This window comes from Felis catus, chromosome X, assembly GCF_018350175.1.
Source record: "Felis catus isolate Fca126 chromosome X, F.catus_Fca126_mat1.0, whole genome shotgun sequence".
Classification (NCBI taxonomy): Eukaryota; Metazoa; Chordata; class Mammalia; order Carnivora; family Felidae; genus Felis; species Felis catus.
Window position 1 is genome coordinate 42,746,007 of NC_058386.1, and position 26,346 is coordinate 42,772,352.

The 26,346-nt window shown below is 55.4% G+C and overlaps 3 protein-coding genes across 17 annotated transcripts; 1 reads left to right on the plus strand and 2 right to left on the minus strand.

Moving 5' to 3' along the window:
• On the plus strand, positions 1–14,761 carry CCDC120 (coiled-coil domain containing 120). 10 transcript variants are annotated; one of them, XM_019823794.3, is made up of 13 exons: positions 2–347; positions 4,434–4,516; positions 4,651–4,792; positions 8,048–8,147; positions 8,324–8,414; positions 8,560–8,693; positions 9,329–9,469; positions 9,855–10,149; positions 10,507–10,569; positions 10,845–11,019; positions 11,150–11,248; positions 12,204–13,118; positions 13,615–14,761. In XM_019823794.3, the coding sequence occupies exons 5-13, from the start codon at positions 8,366–8,368 to the stop codon at positions 13,727–13,729; spliced, it is 1,986 nt and encodes a 661-aa protein (XP_019679353.1). In that variant the 5' UTR covers positions 2–347; positions 4,434–4,516; positions 4,651–4,792; positions 8,048–8,147; positions 8,324–8,365; the 3' UTR covers positions 13,730–14,761. The 10 variants fall into 10 exon arrangements, with proteins under 10 accessions (XP_019679359.1, XP_019679358.1, XP_019679353.1 ...); XM_019823800.3 differs by lacking the exon at positions 4,434–4,516 and having other exon boundaries at positions 1–347; positions 4,651–4,815; positions 8,048–8,090; XM_019823799.3 differs by lacking the exon at positions 4,434–4,516 and having other exon boundaries at positions 1–347; positions 8,048–8,090.
• Positions 14,762–15,188: 427 nt separating this feature from the next.
• Positions 15,189–18,090, minus strand: PRAF2 (PRA1 domain family member 2). Its single transcript, XM_004000506.5, has 3 exons — positions 17,780–18,090; positions 16,414–16,631; positions 15,189–15,988 (listed from the first exon to the last, which is right to left on the minus strand). The coding sequence occupies exons 1-3, from the start codon at positions 17,956–17,958 to the stop codon at positions 15,849–15,851; spliced, it is 537 nt and encodes a 178-aa protein (XP_004000555.1). The 5' UTR covers positions 17,959–18,090; the 3' UTR covers positions 15,189–15,848.
• A 356-nt stretch (positions 18,091–18,446) lies between these two features.
• Positions 18,447–23,737, minus strand: WDR45 (WD repeat domain 45). 6 transcript variants are annotated; one of them, XM_004000505.5, is made up of 11 exons: positions 23,581–23,737; positions 22,061–22,256; positions 21,863–21,937; positions 21,669–21,773; positions 20,667–20,772; positions 20,450–20,544; positions 19,865–19,944; positions 19,550–19,758; positions 19,369–19,470; positions 19,139–19,284; positions 18,447–18,904 (listed from the first exon to the last, which is right to left on the minus strand). In XM_004000505.5, exons 2-11 carry the CDS (start codon positions 22,113–22,115, stop codon positions 18,795–18,797), a joined length of 1,083 nt encoding a protein of 360 aa, XP_004000554.1. In that variant the 5' UTR covers positions 22,116–22,256; positions 23,581–23,737; the 3' UTR covers positions 18,447–18,794. The 6 variants fall into 6 exon arrangements, with proteins under 6 accessions (XP_004000554.1, XP_006943788.1, XP_006943789.1 ...); XM_006943726.5 differs by having other exon boundaries at positions 20,667–20,775; XM_006943727.4 differs by lacking the exon at positions 21,669–21,773.
• Positions 23,738–26,346: the final 2,609 nt, after the last annotated feature.

The following is a 26,346-nucleotide window of genomic DNA, read 5'->3' on the forward strand; positions in this document are numbered from 1 at the left end:
TGTGGTCTTGCGCCCCGCCCCCGTCCCCCCACCTCCCCCCAGGCTCGCGCTCAGCGGCGGCGGTGTTGGTGCCGCCGGGAGCGGACGGACCCGAGGTGAAGGTGGGGGGCTGGGGTCCACCGCCCGCGGCCGAGTCCCCGCGCCTCTCCTACCCTCCCCGCTCCCCCCGTGTGGCCCCCACTGCTAACAGTCGCGCGGCCAAACGCGGCCCACGGGCAGGGCGCGGAAGGGGAGTAGACGCGAGGCTGGGGACGAGCGGGGGGGGGGGGGGCGGCGAGGGAGGGGCGCGCCCACCACCCCTCCTGGCCTACAGCGACCCCGCCTACATCGCGGGACGGGGACCCTCGGTGAGTAACGCCCGCTTGGAGAGGAAGGGAGGAGACAGGGCGGGGTGAGGGCCCGGAAACGCCGGCAGGGGCTGTACCTGCGTGCGCACCCGCGATCTCTGACCCTGTGGTCTCACTCCCGACCCCTACCTGACCTGACTACATCTTTTCTTAACCTCAAGCTCTGGCCAGTCTTGGCCCCAGTACCTCCGCTCTGACCCCTGACCTAACCATGTTTAGGCCTGGCGTGATCCTCAATCCCTATTTTGTTCCCCTAAACCCAGTCCTGACCCCAAACCCCACCCAGTTCTTTTCTCAGGATCCTTGGCTTGACCCTGTTCCATCCCTGAAGCTCATCTTGCCTTGTCCTGATCATCCTGATTTCTGTCTTGATGCTTGACACGTCAGTTCCCTAAACTCTTGTCCCTGAACCCCTCCATTCATGTCCTGCCCCCCTCACCGCAGTCTAATTCAGGTCTGTCCAGATTCCTGACCTCTGATTTCTAAACTTTCTCCCCATCTGTACTATCCTGGTCCCCTCCTGACTCCCCATCTCCATCCTGGCCCACCCCCTTTAGACCATACCCCTGTTAACTGCCCTGTCCCTGCCCCCAGCCCTATGCTGTTGTCTCCTGTTTTCTCTTGTCCCATCACTGTCCTCATGCCTATACTTCTTCTGTTCCAGTCTTTTCCTGCTCCTTACCTCCATCCTGAACCTACCCTTTTTACCTCTCCCCTACCTTGACTGGTGTCTTGGCCTGTCCTTCATCATGTCTTCTGATTATTCTATACTGACCCTGCCTTGCTCTTCTCTTTTGTTCCTTGCTGCCCCCTACTTTTTCTCTTACCCTTCTTCTGAACCTCACTCCATCCCATCCCCTGGCCAGTGTCTTGGCTCTTTCTCTGTCCTTCCTCCCAACCTCCATCCTCCAATGACTCTGATTCTGTCTTGTCTCCTACACCCCTTCCTGCCCTCTCTCTCCCTTTCTGTCCCAACCCCAGACCCCTGTTCTACCCCTTACCTTGCCCCTCCACCCTGTTCAGAGCTCTCTTTTCCTAACACCCACTTTCCATCTCCTCTGAGCCTAAAAGAACTGGGGTCCCATTATACCCTGCCCCTGAACTTGGAGATTCTGCTGTTCCCATGATCTCAAGTTCATCCCAAATGCTTCTCTCAGCATGAGCAAGAGCAAGCAGCCTTGTGGGCCCTGTGTGGCTAAGAGGGTTTTCATATGTGATGTCCCTCACCCCCACCCAGTGATCTCACACAGAGCTTGCATTTGTCTCCCTGCCCCGGGAGAGCATGGAACTGTTCCTATGCCCCCCACCCTCCCCGAGTGTGAAAGAACACCCTAAATTATTCAGTGACTCTGGGAGTCTGTGTGGTCTGGATCATGTTTCCAGCCTTGCTAGGTTGGGGGCTGTCCCATGTCCAGGTGGGGCGGGTGGCAAGCAAACATAGACGGGTGGGGGACTCAGGAGTGTGTGTGAATCTTCTGTGTCATGTTACCCCATCTCCTAGTCTCAATCCTGGGTGTGCATGATCTGGAAAAAGTCCATTCCAGGCCAGAGGCTTCAGGGCTTCGTGGGGAGGGTGTTGGGAGTGGGGGTGGGGGGTTTATTCCCCTTCTCTTGGCTGTACGCAATACAAATTTTGGTGCTAAATCCATCCCACCTCTGTGGGGCGTGTGTGTGTAGGGGGTGGTCACTGGGTGTTAGAATCAGGCCTATCCAATAGTGACAATAACAACCACAAGAACAATACGAGGTTCTCTCTCTGAATCCCCTTGATTCTGAGGACAGTCAGGGAGAATGTGGAGAGTGAGAAGATAACGTGTTAATTCAGTTATGTTTTGTTTCCTCCATTTGTCATAGAGTAGTGAGATTTTGAATAATGAGATACTAGACCCATCTCATTCATCTAAAACATTTATCCAAGCCTATTAATAACAACACAAGCATCCTTCATTGTCCCAGTGTCTGTTTGGCACCTGACTTCTGAAAGGGAGAGCTTGGGTAGTTCAGACAGTAAAAGATACCAGGTTATCTGGAGGTTTTTTGGTTTTGCACTTTACACAGTGAGCGGGGAGGTGAGGGACAATGGCCCCAACTAAAAAATATATTCAAATAGATTCATTTCCCTGAGCTCCAGTGGCAAGAGTTGGGATAGTAAGAATACCGTGTTGTATGAATATATTTGGTTCCTGCATCTTGCCTCGTAAGGAAAGCTCAGAGAGAAGTGGGTGCCAGCTCTATCTCAAAAGTGCATCCGGATCCATTCAGCTCCTGTATATGGATAGTGAGTGTTCAGAGAATTGATCTGAAGATGTTTGGTTCCTGCATTTTTTTTTCAACGTTTATTTATTTTTTGGGGGACAGAGAGAGACAGAGCATGAACGGGGGAGGGGCAGAGAGAGAGAGGGAGACACAGAATCGGAAACAGGTTCCAGGCTCTGAGCCATCAGCCCAGAGCCTGATGCGGGGCTCGAACCCACGGACCGCGAGATCGTGACCTGGCTGAAGTCGGACGCTTAACCGACTGCGCCACCCAGGCGCCCTGGTTCCTGCATTTTTGATGTTGAGTAGGGAGAAGTCAGATAATGAGGGAAAACAACTCTGTTTCAAATATGCCTGGATTGATAGGGAGGGTTCCATGTCTGGGTAGCAGGTAGGGAGGGTTTGGAGGCTGAGGGATACGAGCTCTGTCTCACCAGTGCATCTGAATACATTTAGTTCTTGATTTTGGATAGTGAGAATTTGGACACATTTATTTGACGAACAACAGCTCTGCTTCAAATTTATCAGGTACAGCACAGGGATACCAGCTTGGTCTCAAAAAAATATGCACAGACACACAGACACACACACACATTTGATTGCTGAGTTTGGATTGAGAGGAATAGTTGTAATTATGACAGTTAGGGCACCTGAGTGACTTAGTTGATTAGGCATCAGACGTTGGCTCAGGTCATGATCTCATGGTTCGTGGGTTCGAGTCCCGTGTTGGGCTCTGTGCTGATAGCTCTGAGCCTGGAGCCTGCTTCAGATTCTGTGTCTCTCTCTGCCCCTTTCCTGTGCTCTCTCTCTCTCTCTCTCTCTCTCTCTCAAGAATAAATAAACATTGAAAAAAATTTAATTGTGGCAGCCAACACACATCAAACACTTACCAAGGGCCAGTTACTGTCCTAAGCAAGTTTTAAGTGTATTAATTCAAGTCATGCTCACAACAATCCTGTGAAGTCCATACTGTTGTTATGATCCCCATTTTACACATGAGGACACTGAGGCACAGAGAGGATAAGTGACTTGTCCAAGCAGTCACACAGACATAAGTGGCAGAGCAGGGTTGAATCCCAGAGTTACCACTTGCTACCCCTACATGAGGCCACATGAGGTTCAGGTCCTGGCTGGGGTAGGGCCTAGAGGTTGGCCATCTTCCAGGCTGTTAGAAGTCATGGACCAGGGCAACGATGTGTGCGGGTGATTCTGCCCCGCCTGTCTGCCTGGCCCAAGAGGCCCAGTTACCTGCTTTCCCCTCCTTACTCCTGCACCAAGCCACCTCTGCATGAGTTTATTCTTGTTGTTATCAACTGTCATTAATGACGTGATGTGAGTTTCCTTGTACTTTGAAATGCCTTCCAAAGTGACTCTGGCTTTGTTGGCTATGTAACCATTGTTTACCCATTTTACAGATGAGGAAACCTAGGCCTTGCTATTCATTCTACATTGCCAGCTAGATACCCTTGTCCCTCTCAGCTCTGGTTTTAGAACTGTCCTTCTTCCCAACATTCTTGGTGTCCGCCAAGAGGCAGGAGAGGCCACAGCTGAGGGGACACTCCCCGTCAACACCCAGCCACCTACCTTATGGCTGCTGCCTCCACCAGCCCTAAACAGTGAAGCAGGGAGAAAGGGGGGTGGATGAAAGGGGCCTTTGTGTCCCTTGCCTGAAATCTCACCCCCAGGAAGAAAGGTGGGCAGGGTGATGGGAGGCCTCAATAGCATGTGTGTGGGGCAGGGCGTTGTTGCTGATACAGAGCTCCCCTCCAGGCTTGGCCCACCTGCCAAGTGGGGAGGGAGGTTTCCTCACTCTGCTCTTTCACATCACAGCATGGGCTGCTGCAGGGGCCCGGGTTGGGCTTGGGCCCTGAGGTCACAGAGCAGATGGTCCCAAATGGAGCACAGGATGTGTGGTATGTGCCGGGGCAGGCCAGAGCCCTCAATTTCCTTGACTCCTGGCCAGAAATGCCCACGGGGGAGGAGTGGGGTAGAGCCAGCCTGGATGTGAAGAAGCATGAGCCCCCTCCCCACTCCTCCTCCCTTGCAGGAGTAGCCTCTGTCTGCCTCCAACCCAGGACCCGGCCCCCTGAGTTCTGAGTCCACCAGCTCTTAACGCCTCTGTGATCAGAATCAGACCTCTTCACCTGTCCAAGCCCCAGCTTCCTCATCGGCAAGCTGGCTATGAAGAGGTGGGTCTGCGTCATTCTCCCAGGTTTGTAGCGACCAGGATGGGTGAAAACGTGTGTTTTGTCAGTTTGCTGGGATGATTTCTTCCGGAGGTGCAGAAGGTGGTCGGGTCTTGAGACCCGGTTTTTCCTGGGAAAAGTTGACCTCCTCTGTCCCCAGCTTGGGAAACTGTTACCCCAGTGAGGGTGGCGGTTGTCCCAAGACCTTATCCCACCCCAGCCTTGCCCTGGGAGGAAAGGGTAGGGGCCTCAGGAATGTGGTGCTCGCTGCCAAGAGACACGCCAGATTTACATACACCTGAGGCCTCCTGTGTGCTTAACAACGCCCCAGAACTCCGTCCCCCAGCTCCAAGGTCATAAATACCCTTGGGTGGGCAGGGTCTGACGTGGGAACCTGGGTAGCACCAGGGGCAGCCCCACTCCCACTACCCTTAGCCCTTCGTTCTTGGTTCTCTGCTAGGTGACTGGGGAGAGCAGGGCTGTCTGGGCTCTCTTCTTGGCCACGCTGAACGCCTTGAAGGGCCCTAGCCCTGACACTGCCCCTAAGGGTGTCCTGAGCCCTGGTGACAGGCAGGCAAGGGTTAAGAGGTATGGGCTGGCCCAGTCCCTGGCCAGGTAGGCTGGGCTATTGCCTAGTGGGAGGCGGCCTAGGCATCTGCCACTGGCTCACTGCTCACTGCCACTACCAGCTGGAACAGGGCCTGGTTGAGACAACTATTTTATCGAGGTACTTGAGGCCACCCCACAGCACCTCTCTGGCGTTGGTGAGCACCTGGGAACAGGGGACCCAGGGGCAGGGTAGGGGAAGAAGGGTCTAGGGTGTACTGAGGCCCCCTGTGGGAGAAAGCCAAGTCTGTGCAAGAGGTACAGCGAAGAAGGAGGGCCCGAGTAGAAGAGCAAAGCCCAAAATGCCCAATTTCCTTTGCTGGCACGAAGCCGATTCCTTGCCGGAAATGAACAAGGGGAAGGGTTGGGGGAGAAGAGAAGCCAGAGTCCCCCCTTCTCCACTGTCCTCCCTACTTCCTCTCCCCCTTTCCCCTGCCCTGGGAAGGAGCATCTGCCCTCCTGCAACCTGGGGCCTGGCCCCCCCAGCAAAGCCCAGACTGGGCTGTTGAGAAACTACTTCCTGGCACCTGCCTGCCCCCAGCCTGTTCACCCAGAGTGGGGGCAGGGGGGCCTCCAGGGCAGTGTGGGGAACAGTTCCAGACACTGGGAGTTTGTGCTCTGATTGGGACAAGATATGGAAATGGGGGTCCCACTGAGGGTGTTGGGGTGCCACCCAGGTGAGGTGTCTTGGTTGTAAACAGTCATTAAGGCCAGGAATTTCTTTCTCGGCTGTGGTGTCAGAAGGGCAGACCTGAAAAACCTGCTGGGCCCGCCTCTGGGTGTGTATGGGGGGGGTACCTTCTGCAGCTCTCCTGCTGTAGCCCTTCCTGGGACGGGACTTAGGAGCTGGTGTGGGGGGGTGGTGTGGGGGACGTTAGGGAAGGGGACTGCTGGAATCCCCCTTTTCACCATCTCCAGGTGGGGCTAGGGGAGTTCCGGACCCCTAGGCAAATGTGCAGAGGGGAGGCAAGTGGAGGCAGAGGTTTGGGAGCCGGGTGTGGGGGTGTGGGGCGTTGACCCTGTGTCTCCCTACCCAGTGACCCCGTGACTCAGGCCTGAGCTATGTCCCCAAGGTCAGGCTTACAGGGTGGAGTCGGGGTTCCTGTCTGGACCCCGTTGATCTAGGATGCAGTGAGCTCTCAGGGAAAGCAGGCTTAAGGAAGCCCAGTGTGGGATGTGGGGGAAGGATTAGGGGAGCCCTGGGAGAGTTCCTCAAACTCAAATGGGGGTTGGGGAAGAAGGAGCCCCAGGAGCTTAGGGACAGAGGAAACTGAGCTGGGACCTCAAGGAAACCACACTGTGCTGGGCAGTGTCGGACCTTGGAGGCCGGGCATTTGAGTACCTCTCTGCAAAGTATGCGTTGCTGCCTGGGTGTGCAAAAAGCTTGAGAGACTGATCCCTGTCCCTGAGGCTGAGGACAGAGGACCACTGTTTTGTGGAGGACATACAGACTCTATGGGGCCGGTAGGAGGACTGCCAAGAAACTAGTGGCACCATATTAGCCAGTCGACCACATCCCCCAGCGTACAGATGGGGAAGGAGCTTGAACCCACACCTCCTTGGTTGCCTGGGTCTTCTCCACAGCTGGCCACCATGTCATGAAAAGCTGGGGATTAGGTGGGTATGGGATGTCTGTGGCCTCAAGAGGCCCTCCCAGTTGCCTGCCGCTGAGGTCAGGCCAGGTGGTGGGTGGTGATGTCACCTGGCTACCCAGCTGGGGACCAAGCAGGATGTGGGAGGGAAGGAGCAAACTCCAGAGGAGGGGATGAGGGCAGGGCTGGCAGCCAGCCAAGGCAGGTTCTGTGGTCAGCCAGGGTGTCTGGGAGCAGAGAAGGAAGCAGGAGGCAGGAGGCTTGTTATCTGCAGCTATGGACTCTTCTGATCACAGTTCCTGCAGAGCATCTTCTCTGTGCTGGGTACAGGACAGGTTGGGGTGGGGAGAGGGGCTGGAGGGGTCCTGGGGCTAAGGAAACACTCCCCCGATGCATCAAGGCCACAAGATGGAGTTGGGACAAATAGAGACCCACAGATCTGGGCTAGATCCCTAGCTTGGCTACTTTGGCATTCTTTCATTTATGCAACAGACATTCATTGAGTACTTGCTACATGCTCAGAAGTGTTCTGAGTGCCAGAGATACCAAAAAAAAAACCAGGACAGATATGTTTCTTGTCTTCGCAGATATGTAAAGGAGGCTCAGTCTCTTGCTGGACAGCAGTTATGAGGGGACATAATGTAGGGATCCACCTCTGGAAGTGACATTTAAGCCCTAGAATGTGAGAGCCAGGGGCCAGAGAGGCAAGACATGAAAAGAGCACTCCAGACAGCCACAGCCTGAGCAAAGGCCCTGAGGCTCACTGGACTGGGAGCTTATGACGAATTAGTGGAGTTAGAACAGCTCCAGTGAGGGAGAGTCGGGCCAGAGGGGTGGGCCTAGGCTGCTACATCCTTAACCATGGATGTTATTTCACCCCTCTGTGACTTACTGTCTTCATCTCTAAAATGGGAGCAATAATCACAGAACTGCCATCACAGGGTGGTTGTAAAGATTAAATGTGGCATGGAAGGTAACTGTTCCAGGCACCCAGGTGCTCAATAAATGCCCACTGTTGTTATAGTTGGCTGAATCTGTACCCTTAACTCTCCCTTCCCAGGCAAGACTCCTGACTGTGGCCCATGGACCTCTGAGGAGGCGTTGTAAGTCCGCCCAGCTCCCCGCTTGCTGTGCTCCCACTCAATGGGAAGGGAACCAAGGTACCAGGGCCAAGTGGGTCTGGACACTGACACAGATTTCTGAGAGGGCAGGTCAATCAGGCGGGTGGGGTCAGGGTCCCCCTTCTTCCCAGCTGGGGTGTGGGAAGTTGGGTAGGGGCAGGGGCTGGGGGAACACAGAATACGCTTCCTTAATGGCCCCTGTGTGTTATTGCCAGGCCTTGTCCAGCCATCAGCCACGGCCTCTCGACAGCACCAGGATGGAAGTCAAAGGTCAGCTGATCAGCTCTCCCACCTTCAATGCCTCAGGTAGCTGGCTTGTTCCCCTTTTCTGCCTCTTCCCCTGCTCTGAGTCACCACCTGCCTACTTGGAAAGGGTTGGTCCCTGGCCCCACAGCTGTGCCAGGGTGCCCTGGCTGATCTTTGCTCTGAACTTTGCTCCTTCTGTGTCCAGCTGCCCTGTTTGGAGAAGCTGTCCCCCAGATGAAGTCAGAGCGTCTGCGGGGGCTGCTCGACCGGCAGCGGGCCCTACAGGAGGCCCTGAGCCTGAAACTTCAGGAGCTCCGCAAAGTGTGTCTCCAGGAGGCGGTGAGAGCCTGGCCCTAAGAGTGCCTGGTGGGTGGGGCGGCGGTAAGGAGATGGGGCCACTAGGTAGGTGCTGAGCCACCTGTCTGAGCTGTAGATTCTCTGTCACCTTGTAGCTTCTCAAAGCTCAACTTAGACATCTTCAAATCGGTAAAATATGGCAGTGCAGGCCTGCAGTTCCCTATCAGCAATTTGAAATCCAAAATGCCTCAAAAATAATGGCTATTTCCAAAATCTGGCAGTAAAACCCGACCTGTTCCTCTTGGTGTGAACGTCTACACGGTTTGCTAGAAATGATCGTGTGGTTCAGAGCATGCAGCCCCAGGCCCTGAGGGGGGTGTTACGTATCATGCAGTATGTAGACTGTGTCACGTTTACAAAAAATAAGAAATTCTGGGTTCCAAAGCAGGTCCCACTACCTCCCATGCCCACTGCCCCAGGGATTTGGGCCACCAAGGGGCTGAGAGCACACAGCATACCTGTCTGGTGGAGAATTGGGAAGGGGAGAGAAGTAATAGGCATGGCGTGCTCAGCATCACTGCGCTCTTAGTAGGACACCTGTAGCTTTAGGAGTCGTTATTGCTTTGCCCCATTCCCCCAGCTAACCCTTGGTAGTCTCTGACCCCTGCCCCCACCAGGAGCTGACTGGCCAGCTGCCCCCCGAGTGCCCGCTGGAGCCTGGTGAACGGCCCCAGTTGGTCCGCCGGCGGCCCCCTGCGGCCCGAGCCTACCCTCCGCCGCACCCCAACCCAGCACACCACTCCTTGTGCCCTGCTGAGGTGAACAGATTGGGCTTGGAGAGCAAGATGGGGGTGGGACGGGTGCAGAGGAAGAGGAGCCTAGAGGAAGCCAGGCAGGGCTGGGGTTGCATCCAGGGGAGGGAGAGGCTGAGGTGAGGAGGGAATGACTTGAGGGAGGTGGGTTCTGGCTCTGAGGGAGGATGCTGGTCTTCGTCCGTGATAAGCCTCTCACCCTCAGGAAAATGAATATGTCTAGTCTCTTAATTGAGACAGGCCCTGCCTGCAGAAGAAATGAGCTCCACCCTAGAATAGCACCGCCCCCCTCCCCCACCTCGAGTGGAGACAGGCTGTGCCCGCAGTGGTCCCTGTGCTCGGCCATTTCCAACATTTGGTCCTGTCCCACCCTCTTGGGTGGGTCCCACAGGAGCTGGCTCTTGAGGCGCTGGAGCGTGAGGTGTCTGTGCAGCAGCAGATTGCGGCCGCCGCCCGCCGCCTGGCCTTGGCCCCTGAGCTGAGCATCGAGCAACGCCGGCGCCGGCGCCAGGTCCAGGCAGACGCGCTGCGGAGGCTGCACGAGCTGGAGGAACAGCTTGGGGACCTCCGGGCCCGCCTTGGCCTCCCGGTGCTCCCACCGCCGCAGCCCCTACCCCTGTCCACAGGGGCAGTTATCACGGCCCAAGGAGTCTGCCTGGGCACGCGCCTCGCTCAGCTCAGCCAAGGTGAGCCGGGCCCCATTGCCCCCGGCCCCCATGGTGAAAGCAGAGCGTGGCATCGGCTGAGGGACACGGTAGGGGTGGGGTGGGTAAATAGTGAAAAGTGGGAGCGAGGTGGATCTTAAGGGACCTGACTTGTAAGAGGAGTTGTGATGAACTGGCTCCACAGCATGGGTGGGGCCGCTGGGAACTAGACCACATGGCACCAGGAGAACGAGGAGCCGAGCCTCAGGTGGTCTTGGACTCAGGTGAAGGTGGGTTATTGGGAAGGAACAGGGCAGGGAGGAGACCATCCAGTGGTGTAAGGGGATGGCACCCAGGCCTTGTATTGATAGGCCTGGGTCTCCCCCTTCTCACCTATAGAGGATGTAGTTCTGCACTCCGAGAGCAGCTCCCTGTCAGAGTCTGGAGCCAGCCATGATAATGGTGAGGACCTCTGTCCCCCCACAGACCCATCCATCCTTTGATGCTCAGCCCCCCCCCCTTCAACCCCATCTCAGCCATGCCCCATCCTCTCATGGGGCCCCTGTCTTTCTTGCGTCACCTTGCCCAGCTCATCAGCCCCAGTTTCAGCCCCATGTATTAGCCCCTGCCCAGCCCGCTGCCCCTGCCTGTCTCCCTGGCTCCTGCCCTTTGCTTTGCCTGCAACCCATCTGGCCCCCTCTCATTGACTTCTCCCCTACTTTCTGCCTTCCTCTCAGAGGAGCCCCGCAGCTGCTTCCCTCTGGCCGAGCGCCCCTCGCCGCCCAAAGCCTGGGACCAACTGCGGACAGTGTCAGGGGGCAGCCCTGAGCGGCGAACCCCATGGAAACCACCGCCATCAGATCTTTATGGGGATTTGAAGAGCCGGCGGAACTCTGTGGCCAGCCCCACCAGGTGAGGGTGAGCCCCATCCTTCCCCCAGGAACCAGGAGCAGGATCCTGAGCCTGGGGCTGGCAGGAGGGCCTGCTGGTGGGTATGGTCTCTAACCTGGCCCCTGACCTGGGCCTGCCCATCTCTGTCTAGCCCCACACGCTCGCTGCCCAGGAGTGCCTCCAGTTTTGAGGGGCGAAGTGTGCCTGCCACCCCTGTCCTCACCCGGGGCGCTGGCCCCCAGCTCTGCAAGTAAGGGGACTGTGAGGGTGGGTTCAAGGACTAGAGGAAGGAACTGTTAGTTCTAACTATGAGAGCATTATCAAAGGGCATGGGATGTGAGAGGCTGGGCTTTGAAAGGTGTATTTTGGTTAAGTCATTTCTCTTTGAATCTTTGCTCCTCATCTGCGAAGTGGGCATAATACCTGCCTCTGAAAGACACTGTAGGCACAGTAAGTTCTGGTTAACATGTACTGAGCATCTACCATCTTCTGGGAATCCATGCTTTCCAATAGGTGCTATTGCTGGTCCCATTTTACAGATGAGGAAACTGAGGCACAGAGAGGTTAAGTGACTTGTTAGTAAACTGAAGACCTGGTGTTTGAACCCAGGCAAGTCTGACTCTAGAGTCTGTGCTTTTAAACACTGTACCCTTGTGCTTCTTAAATACTTGCCAAGTGCCTGCTTCTCCAAGGCTGTGAACAAAACAAAGTCCGGGTCCTTATGGCACTTGCATCCTGTGACCGGTGGCTTTTGGGATGATAGTTTCGGGTGGTTCATACACATGGGGGGGACAGAGTTCAGGAAGTTGAATTCCGGACCCAAGGATCAGCACCCCATCGTGGAGGCGGTGGGGGGCTATGAGACACATGGTAGTAGGGCTGAGGGTCACGTGTGTTGGGAAGAGCCCTCTGCTGGCCTTCCTCTGCTAGTACTTCCTCTCCAGCACTCCCCTGCCCCTGCCACAGGCATCTCCCTTGGCGTTGGCGCTGATACCCCCCATATGTCTTCAGTCCCTCCACCCCCCAGCGTCAGACAGAACCTCTGCTGTCTTTTACACGCCACTACCTAACACCTTTATACTCACGGTTCCTAATCCTGGGTCCCTTTGGTGCAAGTTGAAGGCTCAGGAAGGGTTGAAGTACAGTGGGCACTTGGCCTGATATTTCTGACCCTACTCTTGTCACCCCCACCTCTGCGTTCCCAGACCCGAAGGCCTCCATTCTCGCCAGTGGTCCGGCAGCCAGGACTCCCAGATGGGCTTCCCCCGGGCGGACCTGGCCTCCGACCGTGCCTCCCTCTTTGCAGCCCGCACCCGCCGCAGCAACAGCTCTGAAGCCCTGCTTGTGGACCGGGCGGCTGGTGGGGGAGCTGGCTCCCCGCCGGCGCCTCTGGCTCCCCCTGCCGCTGGCCCCCCAGTCTGCAAGAGCAGTGAGGTGCTGTACGAGCGCCCCCAACCAACCCCTGCCTTCTCCTCCCGCACATCTGGCCCCCCAGACCCTCCCCGGGCTGCCCGGCCTAGCTCAGCTGCCCCTGCCTCCCGAGGGGCCCCCCGGCTCCCACCTGTATGTGGGGACTTCCTCTTGGACTATTCCCTGGACCGGGGCCTGCCCCGCAGTGGTGGTGGGGCAGGCTGGGGGGAGCTGCTGCCTGCGGCTGAGGTCCCGGGACCCCTCTCCCGCCGGGATGGGCTCCTCACCATGCTTCCAGGTCCACCACCTGTATATGCAGCTGACGGCAGCAGCCCCCTCCTCCGCAGCAAGGATCCCCACACCCGTGCTACCCGCACCAAGCCCTGTGGCCTGCCCCTGGAGGCCACCGAGGGTCCAGAGGTGCATCCCAACCCTCTGCTGTGGATGCCCCCGCCCACCCGTATCCCCCCGGCTGGTGAGCGCAGTGGTCATAAGAACCTTGCCCTGGAGGGGCTGCGGGACTGGTACATCCGCAACTCGGGACTGGCCGCCGGGCCCCAGCGCCGGCCTGTTCCCCCCCACATGGGCCCGCAACACCCACCCTTCCTCCATGCCCGCTGCTATGAGGTGGGCCAGGCGCTGTATGGGGCCCCCAGCCAGGCGCCGCTCCCGCACTCGAGGAGTTTCACGGCACCCCCTGTCTCCGGCAGGTATGGGGGGTGCTTTTACTGATGGGTAGGGGTCTCTGGAGGCAGATGGCAAAGGTGTCCAGGCTGGGGAGCAGCCAGTCATGGTAGCTAATGACTCAGACCACGAGAGAACTAGCTGCGGCCTCAGCACAGGGTCATCAGGCCCTGCCTAATCTGCATGAGTCCGCGGGGGCTTGGTGGAGAGGGGTGTCTTGGGCCCTGGCAGCAGCAATTTTCCACCAAGCCATAGAAGAATTGTAATATTGGAACAAAACAGTGCATGTCAGCTGAAAATGAGCCTTGAAAGCAGGGTGCTGGGAGGAAGGGCCTCCCGGGCCCCTCGTTTTTCTCTTCTTCCTTTTTGCTGTGCTCCCCATGCTTGCAAGCCCAGACGTACTCTCCTGTGTCTGCCTCTGCCTCTTTAACGAGCTTCTTTTCCTCTCTTTCTGTGTCGTTTGTCTTTTCCTCTCTCCTCTATCTTGCCACCCTGTCTGGATTCCTGCTACCCCTTCTAAAGATACTACGCGGACTTCCTGTACGCTCCGGAGCTGAGCGCTCGTTTAAGTGACCTGACGCTAGAGGGGGAGCAGTCCTCCAGTTCTGACCCCCAGACCCCGGGGACACTGGTCTGACCCCTTCTGATACACTCCTTGTTGGCCTGGGCACGGCTTTAGTCTGGGGAGCACACAGCTGACCTCGATGAACCCTGGGGTGTGGTTGCTCTCAGTCCTGGGGGGTGCCGAACCTGATCTTCCAAGGCCCCTGGCACCTTGTGGACCCACGAAGGTGTCTGACGCCCTGTTTCCCCTCTCACACTGTGCTGGGAACTGGGGCCCTCAGCCAGCGTAAAAGAGGGAGGATGGTGTAATGGGGACTCCGAGCCCCTTCTTCCATTTCTGTTTACAGTTGTGATTTAGATATTCGCTGTCTTCCCCCAACACTAGACATTTTATAAAAGGGAAACTGTGATCTCGTCCTGGTTGGGCTCATTCCTGTCCCCATGCCCAGCCTGTTCCATTCAGGAACCCCCTCCACAAAATGGATCATATAGGGTCTCAGGGCCCTGTTTGGGGCAGCCAGGAGACTCTGGTGTGAACAGAACCCCCTGCCACCCCCCACCAGGGCAGTTATTGGGGAGGTGGGCTCTCTGCCTGCAATTGGAAAGACTGAAGTCTGGGTAGGGGGCTTGGGTTCATTTTCCTACCCCCAGGGGTGCCGGAAGGAGCCCCAGTCCCTGTCTGCCTGTCTGTGCCCGCTGCCTCTGCCCACAGGACTAGATGGCCCAGCGTTTGGTGGCAGCCTCTGCCCTATCTATCCCCAGTCAGGAAGCCCTGCAGGAGGGGCCAGAGGGCAGAGCCATCGGGTGTGTTGTGTCCTGGGATGCTGCGGTGGTGGAATCTGGCATCTGGTGGATGCCAGTAAAATCCTCAGGTGACGTCTGGCCACAGGCTACGTCACGTCTTCCTTGGCTTTTGTTCCATCCACCACTTTTTAAATCTATACAAGCTGTGTTTTCTATGATACCTATCTGTGACTTTCTGGAGCTGGGGGGTCCCCCTACCTCCTTTACCTGGTGTTAAACTTTTCTTTTTCTACCAATGGACCTGGGCCCACGACACTACCCACACTGGAAGGGGATTTCTATAATAAATGTGTAAACTGAACCCATGTGTTACTCCTCTGTCTGCCTTGCCTTGGGGGCCCACACCTGTAGTTAAGACCAGATAATATATTTTTATGACTCCATGTGATAAGAAATAGAACACTGGAAACAGCCCGTGATAATACCATCTACTTTGGCTTTTCTTGCTGTGATGTGGGGTCACATGTCTTCCTGTCTGCACTCAGATTGCTGGCCTGCCCTGAACAAGAGTCCTCAGTAATACAAATGATAGGAAACACCCTGCCCTTAACTACCTTGTGTGTTAATGCCACGCCAGAGATAACAGGTTCGAGGGAGGAACTGAGAGCTCACCCCTTCAGTCCATGTATTTGACACAAAAAGACCTAGTCAGAAAGAGTCTAGCAGGATCAAAAAGCAGAAGGCCACTTCTGGCCATTGAAATGCAGACTTTACCCAGGAGGCCCAAATCGGCTTGAGAGATGCAACAGTCTTTATTGTTGCCGTAACACTGATACAGATGCCCCATTCCAGGTCAGGGCTACCCCCACCCCACCCCTTGGTCCTCATCATTGTGGGATGTTGGAGAGAGGAGCAGAATCACTAAGCAGAGCTGGAGAGAGGCAAGTGGGACTGGAGAGGGTTCGGGTCACCTGGAACCAAGGGTTCGACAGGGTCAGGATGCCTGAATCCTCTGTCCTGATGGGGGCTGGGAACACTTGGGTCCTGGGTTCAAGATTTGGCAATGCCCTGATCTGGGTTCAAAGCTGGGGTGGGGGTCTAGAAAAGCCTTAGTCCAGGGTTCAAGAGAATGCCTTGGGCCCAGATCCCACCTTTGGCGCTGAGGGTGGGAGATGGGTGGGTCCCAGACTGGAGGTGGGGGAGTATCACTGGGTCCAGGGTTTGAGGATGGCCATGGATGCTCAGGTATCCAAGCCCTCAAGTTCAGGGCTGAAGAAGAGTCTGGTCCCCTAGGTAATGGGAGCTGATCAGGGGGAGGGTCACAGATGTCCTGCTTTCTGAACTGGACGGGGCCCTCTATTTCAAGGGCTTAGAAAGGGCTCTGGGTCCCAGTACAGGGCCAGGGTGGGGGTGGCATTCTCCAGGTCTTGGGTACAAATCCTAGACCCCTACGATCCAGCCTCCTGCTCTTGTCCCAGCGCCTCCAGTAGCAGCCCCATTGGCGTCCGCTTGAGACCAATACTCTCAATCTTGTTCTCAATCTTGTTCTTGAGGTTCCGCAGGCGCAGTGAGGCGTGCACCAGAATCACTGTGGGCAGTGCCGAGAGGAGTGGGGTCAGTGGGATGAGATATCAGCTTTAGCCAGTGGGGGGACCACGGAGGGGAATTGGAGCACAGGCAGGCCAACAGAGTCTTAAGTGGCCAGGATGCCTCTGATCTTAAAGTGTGGCTGAGTACAGAGTTTTGCAGCTGGGGCGTGGCCAGGGAGGGCGCACAGCAACTGGGACGTGCCTGGTGGAAGACACTTAATACCAACAGGGAAGCCAGAAAAGGCGGTAGTTAAAGAGGGGCGTTCCCAGAAGAAGGAAGGCAAAGCCAGGGAAGGCGCTTTGTGAAGGGGGTGTGGCCAAGTGCCCGCCTGGTTTCTCGGCCTCTTCTCAGGGCAGGGCGGGGCTGCCACTGTGCGCAAGCGCTGGCCGTTTTCTCGGCGGTCTCAGGGTAGTGAATACTCACGAAGCACAGGTCCGGCGACGCCTAGCAGGAAGGTGCAAGCGCTGCCCGCGGCCCAGAGAACAAGGAGGCCGAAGGCAAGCACTGCGGCCAGGCAGGCGGCCGGGTGGCTGCGGCGGCAGCGGCGCACGGCTGCTTGAGTCTCTGCCGCCCACACCAGCACGCCAAGGGCCACCGTCACTACCAGCGCGCTTAGGAGGGTATGCAGCGGGCGCACGTACCTGTGAGGACAATGGAACTAAGCTAGTCCAGCAGACGGGGAGAGAGCTGCCCAGCCTCCAAGCCTCCTGGACCACCGTCCATTCAATCCCGGACCCCAGGAGCTTTGGTTCTCCTCTCTCCGGATCCTCCAGCCCAACAAATAACTTCCCCCAGCCCTGTCTCCCAATAGGTCCACCCTCCAGGATTTCTGACTCCCAGGAGCCCTGTGGACCCTCGTTTCTTTGGTGTCGATCCTACAGTCCCATCTTCCTTAGCTCTTCCGCTTCAGGCCTTCCCATCCCGCTAGGCCTCCAGGCTCCCAGCTCTTTCGTTCCAACCCTACCCCCGCAGGGCCCGTCTCCAACCCCTCAGGCCCCACCCCAACCCGCCCCTAAATCCACCCTTGGAGCTAGGCCTGTAGATTCCTCTTCCAGGCCTTATGTCTCTATACATTTCCCTCTCCCCGGGCCCAGAGTCCTTACAAGAAAGACACCCTTCCAGACTTCCTCCCCTTCAGATTCCCCATCCACTCCCCACTTCTTACAGATCCCTCTCTCCATCATTGCAAGAACCCCTTCAGGCTTTCAGTACCACTCTTAACTTCCAACCCTGCCCAAGTTCCCAGGGGTTCTCCATCCTTCTCTGCTCTCAAACCTTCCACCCCTGGGTCTTCCCCCTCGGTTCAAGTTCCCCAAGAGGTACCTGCTCCTGGAGCGTTCCAATCATAGCCAGGATCTCCTCCAAACTAGAGCCCCCACAAGCCCACCCTCCCAACCCTTCAACTTGACCACATCCCTGTCCCTGTATCTGCCCAAAGTCCTCCAGGGCTGCCTTAATCTGGGGGCATCACTCACATCCGTCTCCCCTACCCCTACTTTCAGACCCTTTTTATCTTTAGGTCCACCTCGATACCCAGTTTCCCTCCAGTCCCACATTTCTCCATCCTCTCAAACCTCTATCCCCCTCAGGCCCTATCTCACCCAAGGCACTCCTTTTAACCACGTTGACTTCCTTCAAGTCCCCCCTCACCTGTCCCGTAGGCTTTCCGTTTCTAATGAACTCCCCCTTCCAGCCTTGCATCCCCCTCCCGTTCCTCAAAATACCGCGGGTCCACCCTTCTTGCCCTGCAGGCGTCCCTAGCCAACCGGCATCTCCCTCCCTCCCTCACCCGGCCAGAGCGAGTGCGAAGCTGAAGCACAGAAGGTAGTTGGTTTGGTAGTAGAGGAGGTTGTTGATGACGCGGTGGCACCATCGCTGCCGGTCGTAAGGATCCGGAGCCGCCAGACGCGCGGACCCCAGAACGAAGTCGTCCAGGGCGCGTAGCGGTGGCAGCCGCACCTCCGACATCCTGCCGGTCGAAGTAGCTGGACCAGCCCAAAGAGCGGCCGGACTACAACCCCCGTAACACCCCGCTGCACCGCGAGGGACACCGGGAAATGGAGTCTGGACCGAGCGGCTGCTACGCTCACCCCCTAAGTAGATTGGGCAGCGGCAGCAATGCATGTGACCGGAAATGCCAACAACACGTCGGGGCTGTGAGGCAGCAAGGGCTGCCGGGAAATTAAGTCTCCGCCGCCCGCAAGGCGTTCCCACTCACCCCCGGGTGGGGGCGCCCAAGCGGGTAGTTCTGGACCGTGCTGATGGCTCAAGTCCACGGTAATCAGACATTCGAGGACACGCAAAGAAAAACAGGGACTGTCAGAAGGACTTGGGTAGGATGCCACTTCTTTCCGGTCAGGGTCCAAGAAGGTCACACCTACTTGGAAACCCCTGCAGGGCCTTTTCCGCTACATCTCCTCCAGGCCCCACCCATGCCCCCCAGGTCCAGCCATAAATACTATTAAGGGCCTTTTATTCATATTCACCACATCAGAGATATCTCTTTCTGGGAAGGTTTTTTAATCCCCACAGGTTGAATTAGGGCACTCCCTCTGGGTCCCTAGCAGTCGTCTCCAGGCTGGGAGCCCCAGGGGGTCTGCTCCCTCCCTGCTTCCCTAGCCTGGCCCTGCTGGCACACAGTCACCAAGAAGTGCTTGGGCGAAGTGAGCTGTCTTGCACTGCCGAGTGGAAGGTGGGCACCTGCCCCACTAATGCTCGCTGGCTGGTAGCTTTCACAGTACTCCTGACCCCCTGAGGGCTTTGCAATCTGCCACTGCAGGTCCCTCGCACAACCCACAGGGTCCTTAAAAGTCATCGTCGTCACAGATGTCAAGGTACACATCGAAAGCCTCTCTGTTGCAGTTTCCATCAGGAGTGAAGACATATTTGTGGAAGGTCCCATCTACGCAGATAGCTAGAAGAGGGGGGAGGATGGGCAAAAGGTTAGAAGCTGCGGAAGCCACACACTCCAATCCTTTCAGGTGTCCTATGGCCTAGGGTCTACCTCCAGACCTTTGTCCACATGCCATCCCTCTGATGATGGAGTCGAGCCACCCACTCTAGCTTCCCATGCCTTAAAATTCCTTCAGGTCCAAATTGCAGGACTTCGCCCATGCAGTGCCCCCAGTCAAGGGCTATTCCCACTCACCAATGACAGAGTTGACGTTCTTGGAAGTATTGCGACCGAAGGCGCAGATGCAGGCTGACTCGGCAGGCACGGTGAAGCTCGCCAGGCTCCACTGAGAGTCCACGTACTGCCCAATCATAGGCCCCACCTTGCCCACACGAGCCAGCCTGCAGGCAGCACTGGCTAAGCCCAGGTGTGGTACATGGGCAGGGGGACTGGGGACATGGCAGGGCAGGGCAGGGAGTACTCACGCGGAGCGACGGTTGAGGCGGGTATCTTTGAGAGCAAAGATATGGACCGTGCCCTTATCACTGGAAGCGCAGAGGAAGGAGGAGTCATGGCTGAAGTTGATGCTGGAAGACAGACCAGCAGTGACGCCCATGTGTCATGTGACATGGGGTCACCAGCCCGCCACACATATCCTGTGCTCACCAGTAGAGAGTGGCAGGGTCAGTGCCTCGGCGCAATTCCACCAGTTTCTCCTTGGATTGCGTGTCAAAGAGGCGAATAAGGGTGCCTTTCTGAGAGGCTGAGGCCACTACAGTGCCCGGCTGGTTCAGAGACACACAGGCCACGTCACTCTGATGTGCATTGATCGTAAATGGAGCAGATGAAGTACCAGGCTTTGTGCTTGCCAGGTCCTGTGGTGGAAGGAGCAGTTTGGGCTTGGGGGTATGGGAAGCAGGGGCCAAGCATCCACAGGGGGAGCCAGCCCACCCACCTACCCTTGCCCACTGGATGGCTCACCACAAGTTGCAGACTCCCACACTTGTGTCCTGGGAACACCAGCAGTTGCTTCTCCAGGCTGGGGCAGAGGTCACAGAGCCCTAGGGTGTGAGGATGAAGTGTCGGGGTTGGGGGGATGCAGGGGCCAGGCAGGGTCTCAGAATGGACAGAAGCAGGATAAGGGCCAAGACTTTGACCTTCCATGATATGTTACCCACAGAACCCTTGGGGAGCTTGCCCTCCGCAGTGCTCCCCAGCAGTGAGGCAGATTCTCCACCTCCTGATGCAGCTGCGGCAGCCCCAGGAGGCCCAAGGATCCCTGGCACAGCCAGCCATGTCCTTACTGGGTGTTTCTGCTCTGCTATCTGGGGCACCTGGGCGTGGGACAGGGCTTCGGGTGGGGACAGAGAACTGGCTAAGGGTTGGAAAGATGGACTGACTGGGAATATGAACATCTGTCAACCCATCTGAGCATCTCTGCACAAAGACTCTCTCTCTGCCCCTCTTTCCCCATTTTCCGGTGTGCCCCTTCCAACCTCTCATTTCTGCCCCTCTGCCCCATCCACTGCCTCCTGACCTCACACCTGCACATCTGGGTCCTCTCACCCTTGGGGTTGTCCCGGGTGTCAAACTCGAACAGCTTTCGGGGGTTGTCGGGAAAGGAATACACGTAGATGCGGTTCCTCAGCACGATCACAATTCTGTGGGCAACACACAACACGGGATGGCCATGAGGGGATGGCGGGATGCCCATGCAGGACTAACCCTCTCGCCTGCTGTGGGGACCTCCTACCTCCCCCACCCCAGTCCTCCTCAGGCTCACTTGTCATGGCGCATGCGCACAGCCAGCACTGGCTTGGTGAAGGTGAACTCCAGCACCAGCTTGTCCTTGGAGTCCTTGCCCTCCCGGGCATCGTCCCAGATCAGCACTGCTGGGCAGGTGGGTGCGTTGTCGGGGCCAAGGTTTAGGGTGAGGGGCAGCCCTGGTGACACAAGACCCACCCCTACTCCCCATGGGACCTCAACCCACTTGCTTAACCTTTTGTTAACACCCAGCGTGGGCTTCATACGGCATGAGCACTTGTGGATGTGATTTCTGAGAATAGGTTTCTAAAACTGTTACATACTCATTTACAGATGAAGAAACTGAGGCTTGAAGAGGTTGAGTATCTTGGCCAAGAACCTCACTGCCCATGAGCAACCCAAGCAGGGACTCACATTCAGGACTGTAACTCCCATTAGTAACTATTTCTGCCTCCAGGGTCCCAGTCCGTACCCCTAGAAGATTCCTGCGATGAATCCTCGGGCTCTGTGACTTGCCTAGGGCATCTCTTGCCATGTCCCAGTGGGATCAACAAAACCCTTAGAACAAGATGTCTCCTGAGGCTCAAAGCAAGAGGATACTGGGGAGACAGCACCAAGATTTTAAGACCTGTTGGTTGTGTGACCTTGGAAAAGCCACTTAACCTCCCTAAGCCTCAGTTTCTTCATCTGTAAAATTGGGGATAACAATACTTCCTACCACATGGAGTTACTGTGAGGATTAAATAAGTTAATATATATAAAGTGCGTAGAACAGTACCAGGCTTATAGCAAGTGCTCCATAGGTAAGGACATGGCATACAGGAGGCATTCAATAAGTGTTAAGCGAAGGCAAAACACCAAGCTTCTCAAGCGATAAGATCCATGACTTCCAAGCTGTAGGCCTCACTGTGGGACTCTGAGGTGCTCTGACATCTTCATCTGCCAGTGCCTCGGGGTGCCTGAAGGAGGCCAGGATTCCGGGGAATCTGGGCCAAGGGCGGGATGGGATGAGGGCACTTACCTGAGATCTCTGAGAACTTGGGGCTGCTACCACCACCCACCAGGGCCAGCAGGTTGGAGCGGTGCAGCATTTCCACCAGGCCCATGCTGCCCACCTGCTCATGGTCTGGACAAGGACCAGGATGTCAGCAGGGGTGGGAGCCAATGCCCAGCCCGTCCCTTCTGCCCATTGCCCCTCCTCCACCAATGGCTCACCCAGATGCCCCTTCTCCATCAATGGCTCCACATTGTAGATGCGCACACCTGTCTCCATGGCGCAGCAAAAGCAGCCTGGGGAGGGGGGGATTTGGGGCTGCTTCAAAGGATGCCCAGGTGGAAGCCATGGCCCACCTCTGGCCATTCTTTCTGTCCCTCCCTCCAATCCACAAGGGTGCAGGCACAAGCCTCTCTCACTTTGGTCTTGGTTGAAACGCAGACTGGTCACTCCTCGAAGTGGCTGCTGAGTCATGGTCCAGGACTGCTTCCCTGGACACAGATGGGGGTAGGGTTGGGAAGAGTCCTGGGGTTTGCCCTTCTCCTAGAACTCCTGTCCCCAGTGGATTTCTTCTTCCTCCTCCTCCTCCTCTGCCACTTTCTGCCGCCAGCAGGACTGAAGAAAACAAAAAAGAAAAAAGAGGGATAGTTCTGGGGTCTCCACACTAATCTCCTAAGATCCCAAAGAGCATGGCCAGGAACTTCCCCATCTTCTCACACTTGGATGAGCCCAGCTCCAGCCCTACCCTGACCTGTATTCCCCATTTCTTTCTTACTCCATAGCCATCAATGCATGTCAGGAAGTAATGGGGGTAGAGGGTTAGTGATATCTCTTCCCCACCCCCAGCCAATCCTGGCTCTAATGCCCCACATGGCCTAGAACCACTTCTCATCTTCACACCTGGACCTAGCATCCAACTCCACCTGTCAATAAGCAGGGAAATGGAGCTAGGTCATCCACTTCTTGCCACACCTCCCTGACCTGGCCCCGAGACCTGCTATGGTTGGTCCATCACCCACAGAACCACCTCTCCTCATGCCCTCTGAGGCTCCCAGCCAATTCCACCATCTCAGAGCCCTCTCATACCTCCCCTCCTCACAGGCTTCTCCAAACCCCTTCAGGATCCCATGCCTAGCCCCAGATGACCTCTTCTCATGCCATGCTAACTTCTGCCCAACCCGGGTCAGCCTGGATGTTCCCCAAGACCTCCTTATGCCCTAAAGACTCTACATCAGATTCCCCCATCACTCCAAATCGCCCACCCCTGGAACATTCCCTTCCATGTGCTTTGCTGTCATTTCCTCCAACATAGACTGACTAGAACCTACCCCCAGGAATCTCATCCCCCTTACATTCTTCCTCCAGATTCTCTATCCTCTCCCCAAACACCCTGCCCCAGGGCACCCCTCCTCCATCAAGACTCTTGCCCAGGACATACCTCCCAAAACCCCTACCTTGGAACAACTTAACCCAACAAGACGCCTGCCCCGGACCCCTCTAAGATTCCTGTCCTAAAAGCCCCCATGCTCCCTTCAAATCCCCATCTCCCCAAGACCTTTGCCCAAGCACACCCGTTCCCCATCCTCCAGGAGCTCAAACCTACTTTCCGCCCTTGTACCACCTCCACCAGACCGCCTCACTCTCCAAAGACTCATTCTTTGGACAGCCCCACCTTTCAAGGTCCCTTTTTCAGACCACCGTTGCAAAGACCCGTGCCACCCAAGAACTTTGCTCCGGGATGCCTTACCTCCCTCCACTTCTTCATGTCCAAGACCGCCCTCATACTCCTTCCAACACCAGCACTCACTTAAACTCGACCTAGACACCCCCCTCCCACCATCCACCAAAACCTCTGCTCATGGAACCCTCCCGCTGGACCCTCCTCCAGGTTCGGACCAACTCTGGAATCTTGCCCCAGTTTCCCGCTGCCTGCACTGACCTGATCTCCGCGCGTTCCCGATTCCAACCCCAGCCGTCGGTGCCGCCCGCGGCCCGGTTTTCTGACCTCCCGGGCCCTGACGCCCGGCTCTGGTGTTTACATCAGGTCTCACTTCCGGGGGAGGGAGTCTGTGACCGGAAATGACTCATTTGCGACCGCAACCCTCCTCCCCTGGGTTCCAGGTCTTTGGAGCAACGCAAGCGATAGTGGCGTCCTCAGGGGAGGATGCTCAAGGGCCTGTCTGAGGGAGCAGAGGAGGGTGGGCGAGAGGGAGCCCTTCCTTCGCGGAGAGGAAGAGGGCCAAGCATTCCCCCGCTCTGTCCTGCTCTGAGGGCTAAAGGCGTCAACTTTCTGGGCTAGCAAGATTTGGACCTCCAAGGTGGGCTAGAGGGGCCTTCCTTGTTGGAAATACTAGTCCTCCCAGATTTCTAGAGAGGCGGGGGGGGGGGGGGGGGAGGCCCGAGGCGGGGGCGGACCTGGAGACCCGGTAAAGCTGCAACGCCTTGCCCAGGGGAAGTCAGGGATGAGATTCCATACCCTTGCTTGGTTTTGTTTACAAAATGAAAAGGGGGTTTTTAATGGTAAGAGGTATAATGCTTCCTGTGGAAAAAGAAACCAAATACGTACATACTGGAAATACATTTTAATTCAACTTTTAACGTTTGAGGTAGTTGTGGATTCACGTGTGGTTTGGGGAAATAATACAGAGAAACGAGATGTACTTGTAACAGTTTCCTCCAAAGGTTAACATGTAACATTATAGTAAAATATTACAGTCAGGTTATTAATATTGATACAATGTACCCATCCTTTACTTTTTCTTAAGTATTGTTTTTTTAAAAAACTTTTTTTAACATTTATTATTTTTGAGACAGAGAGAGAGGGAGACACAGAATCTGAAACAGGCTCCAGGCTCTGAGCTGTCAGCACAGAGCCTGACGCGGGGCTTGAACCCATGGACCGCGAGATCATGACCTGAGGTGAAGTCGGACACTTAACTGACTGAGCCACCCAGGCGCTCCACTTAAGTGTTGTTTTGACACTTCTTAAATTTTTGACTAATATATAATGGGTATGTTTAATTCCAACGTTAAAATTTATTTTAATTTAAAAAAATGTTTATTTTTGAGATACAGAGCGCGAGTGGGGCGGGGCAGAGAGAGAGAGAGAGAGAGAGAGAGGGAGACAGAGAATCTGAAGCAAGTCTGGGCTCTCAGCATAGAGGCCAATGCAGGGCTGGAACCCACAAATCTCGAGATCATGACCTGAGCTGAGGTCAGAGGCTTAACTGACTGAGCCACCCAGCCCCCTCGCCCCCCCCAATTTTTAAAAATTGCACCTTTTTAACTGATTCATGGAATTCCGTGGAATAAATGTAGCATTGTTCAACTGTTCTCTTACTGATGGCCATCTAGGTTGTTTCATGTATGGTGTTCTCAACATACTGTGAATTTGGCCTCCATATACTAGGTGTGACTCCATTGCTGTGATTCTCAACAAAGCTAATCTTCTGGCTTTCTTTGGTCTCTACTTTCTCATGTCCCAGACCATATTTAACTTAATTTAGTTTGGGTTCTGCCACTCCTATGTCTCAGACACTGCTCTTAACCAGATCACCCATGAATAATCATCTTGACTAACCAGCAGTCACTTCCCTACCCTCTCCTGTGACTGCCCAATGCATTCCACAGTTTCTTTCTCTCATTCTCTTGGTTTTCTCTTACATTTCTGGCTACCCTTCCGCCTTTATCCAATTTCCAAATATTAGAGTATCCTGGTCCCCTTACTTTTGTAGCCAATATACTCTCCCTAGGTGACTTCATCTTGTTTCATAGCTTTAATTATTGCAAGTGTTTTGGAGATCCACTAATTTAGGCCTATAGCCTAGACCTCTTTCCTGAACACCAGACTCATATATGCTATGGCCTGTTTGACGTCTTCCTGTGGATATCTCATAAAGTATCTCAGATTTAACCCACCCAAACAGATCTCTCACATTTTCTTGGTTCAAACACCCTCTTGTCTCCCTCATCTCAACCAATGGGACCACAACACCCAGTTTGTCACTCAAGTCAAATAGCAGACATATCATGCTGAATTGATTATTCTCCATTGTCATTGGCAAATTTTGTTGGTCTCCCTATCAAAAGGTGTCAGAAATAAACCCCTCAGTCATTTACTTACAGTCAAGATAGAGTAACAAGGACTAAATTTTCCCTCTCACATGAAACACCCCCCCCCCAAAAAAAAGACCCAGACAAAATACATCAAACAGTGGTTTCCAAGACACAGACATCAGGCCTCCCTAAGTTAAGATAGTCCAGAGGGACAAGGGCACTTAGAGTTCAAAGACAGAGTATCAGGAGAGAGCTGCAAAGAGAGAGAAGCACAGAAATCTGCAGAGGGTCCCTGTGAGCAGAGCAGTGATCAGTGCATGCATTTGAGAAAACTACCTAAGGCTAGGGAAAGGCCCATCCAAATGAATTAGAGTGAACAGGGCCTGGTACATAGGCAGAGAATAGTTCTTGCTTCTACAAGCTAGACTGGGAAAACTCCTAATTTGTAGGGCATAGAACACACAGGAAGGTCTTGCCTCAATTGTGGTAAATAATTAGCTGTAGACTTAGTACTGCTTGAGACCCACTTAACAAATCATAAGAGGTAGACTCTGAAAGAGGAAACTGTTTCCAAGTAACTATATCAGTACAAAGGTCAGGAAAATTTATAGGAATAATATAATAATAATAACCAGCACCTAAAAAAGTA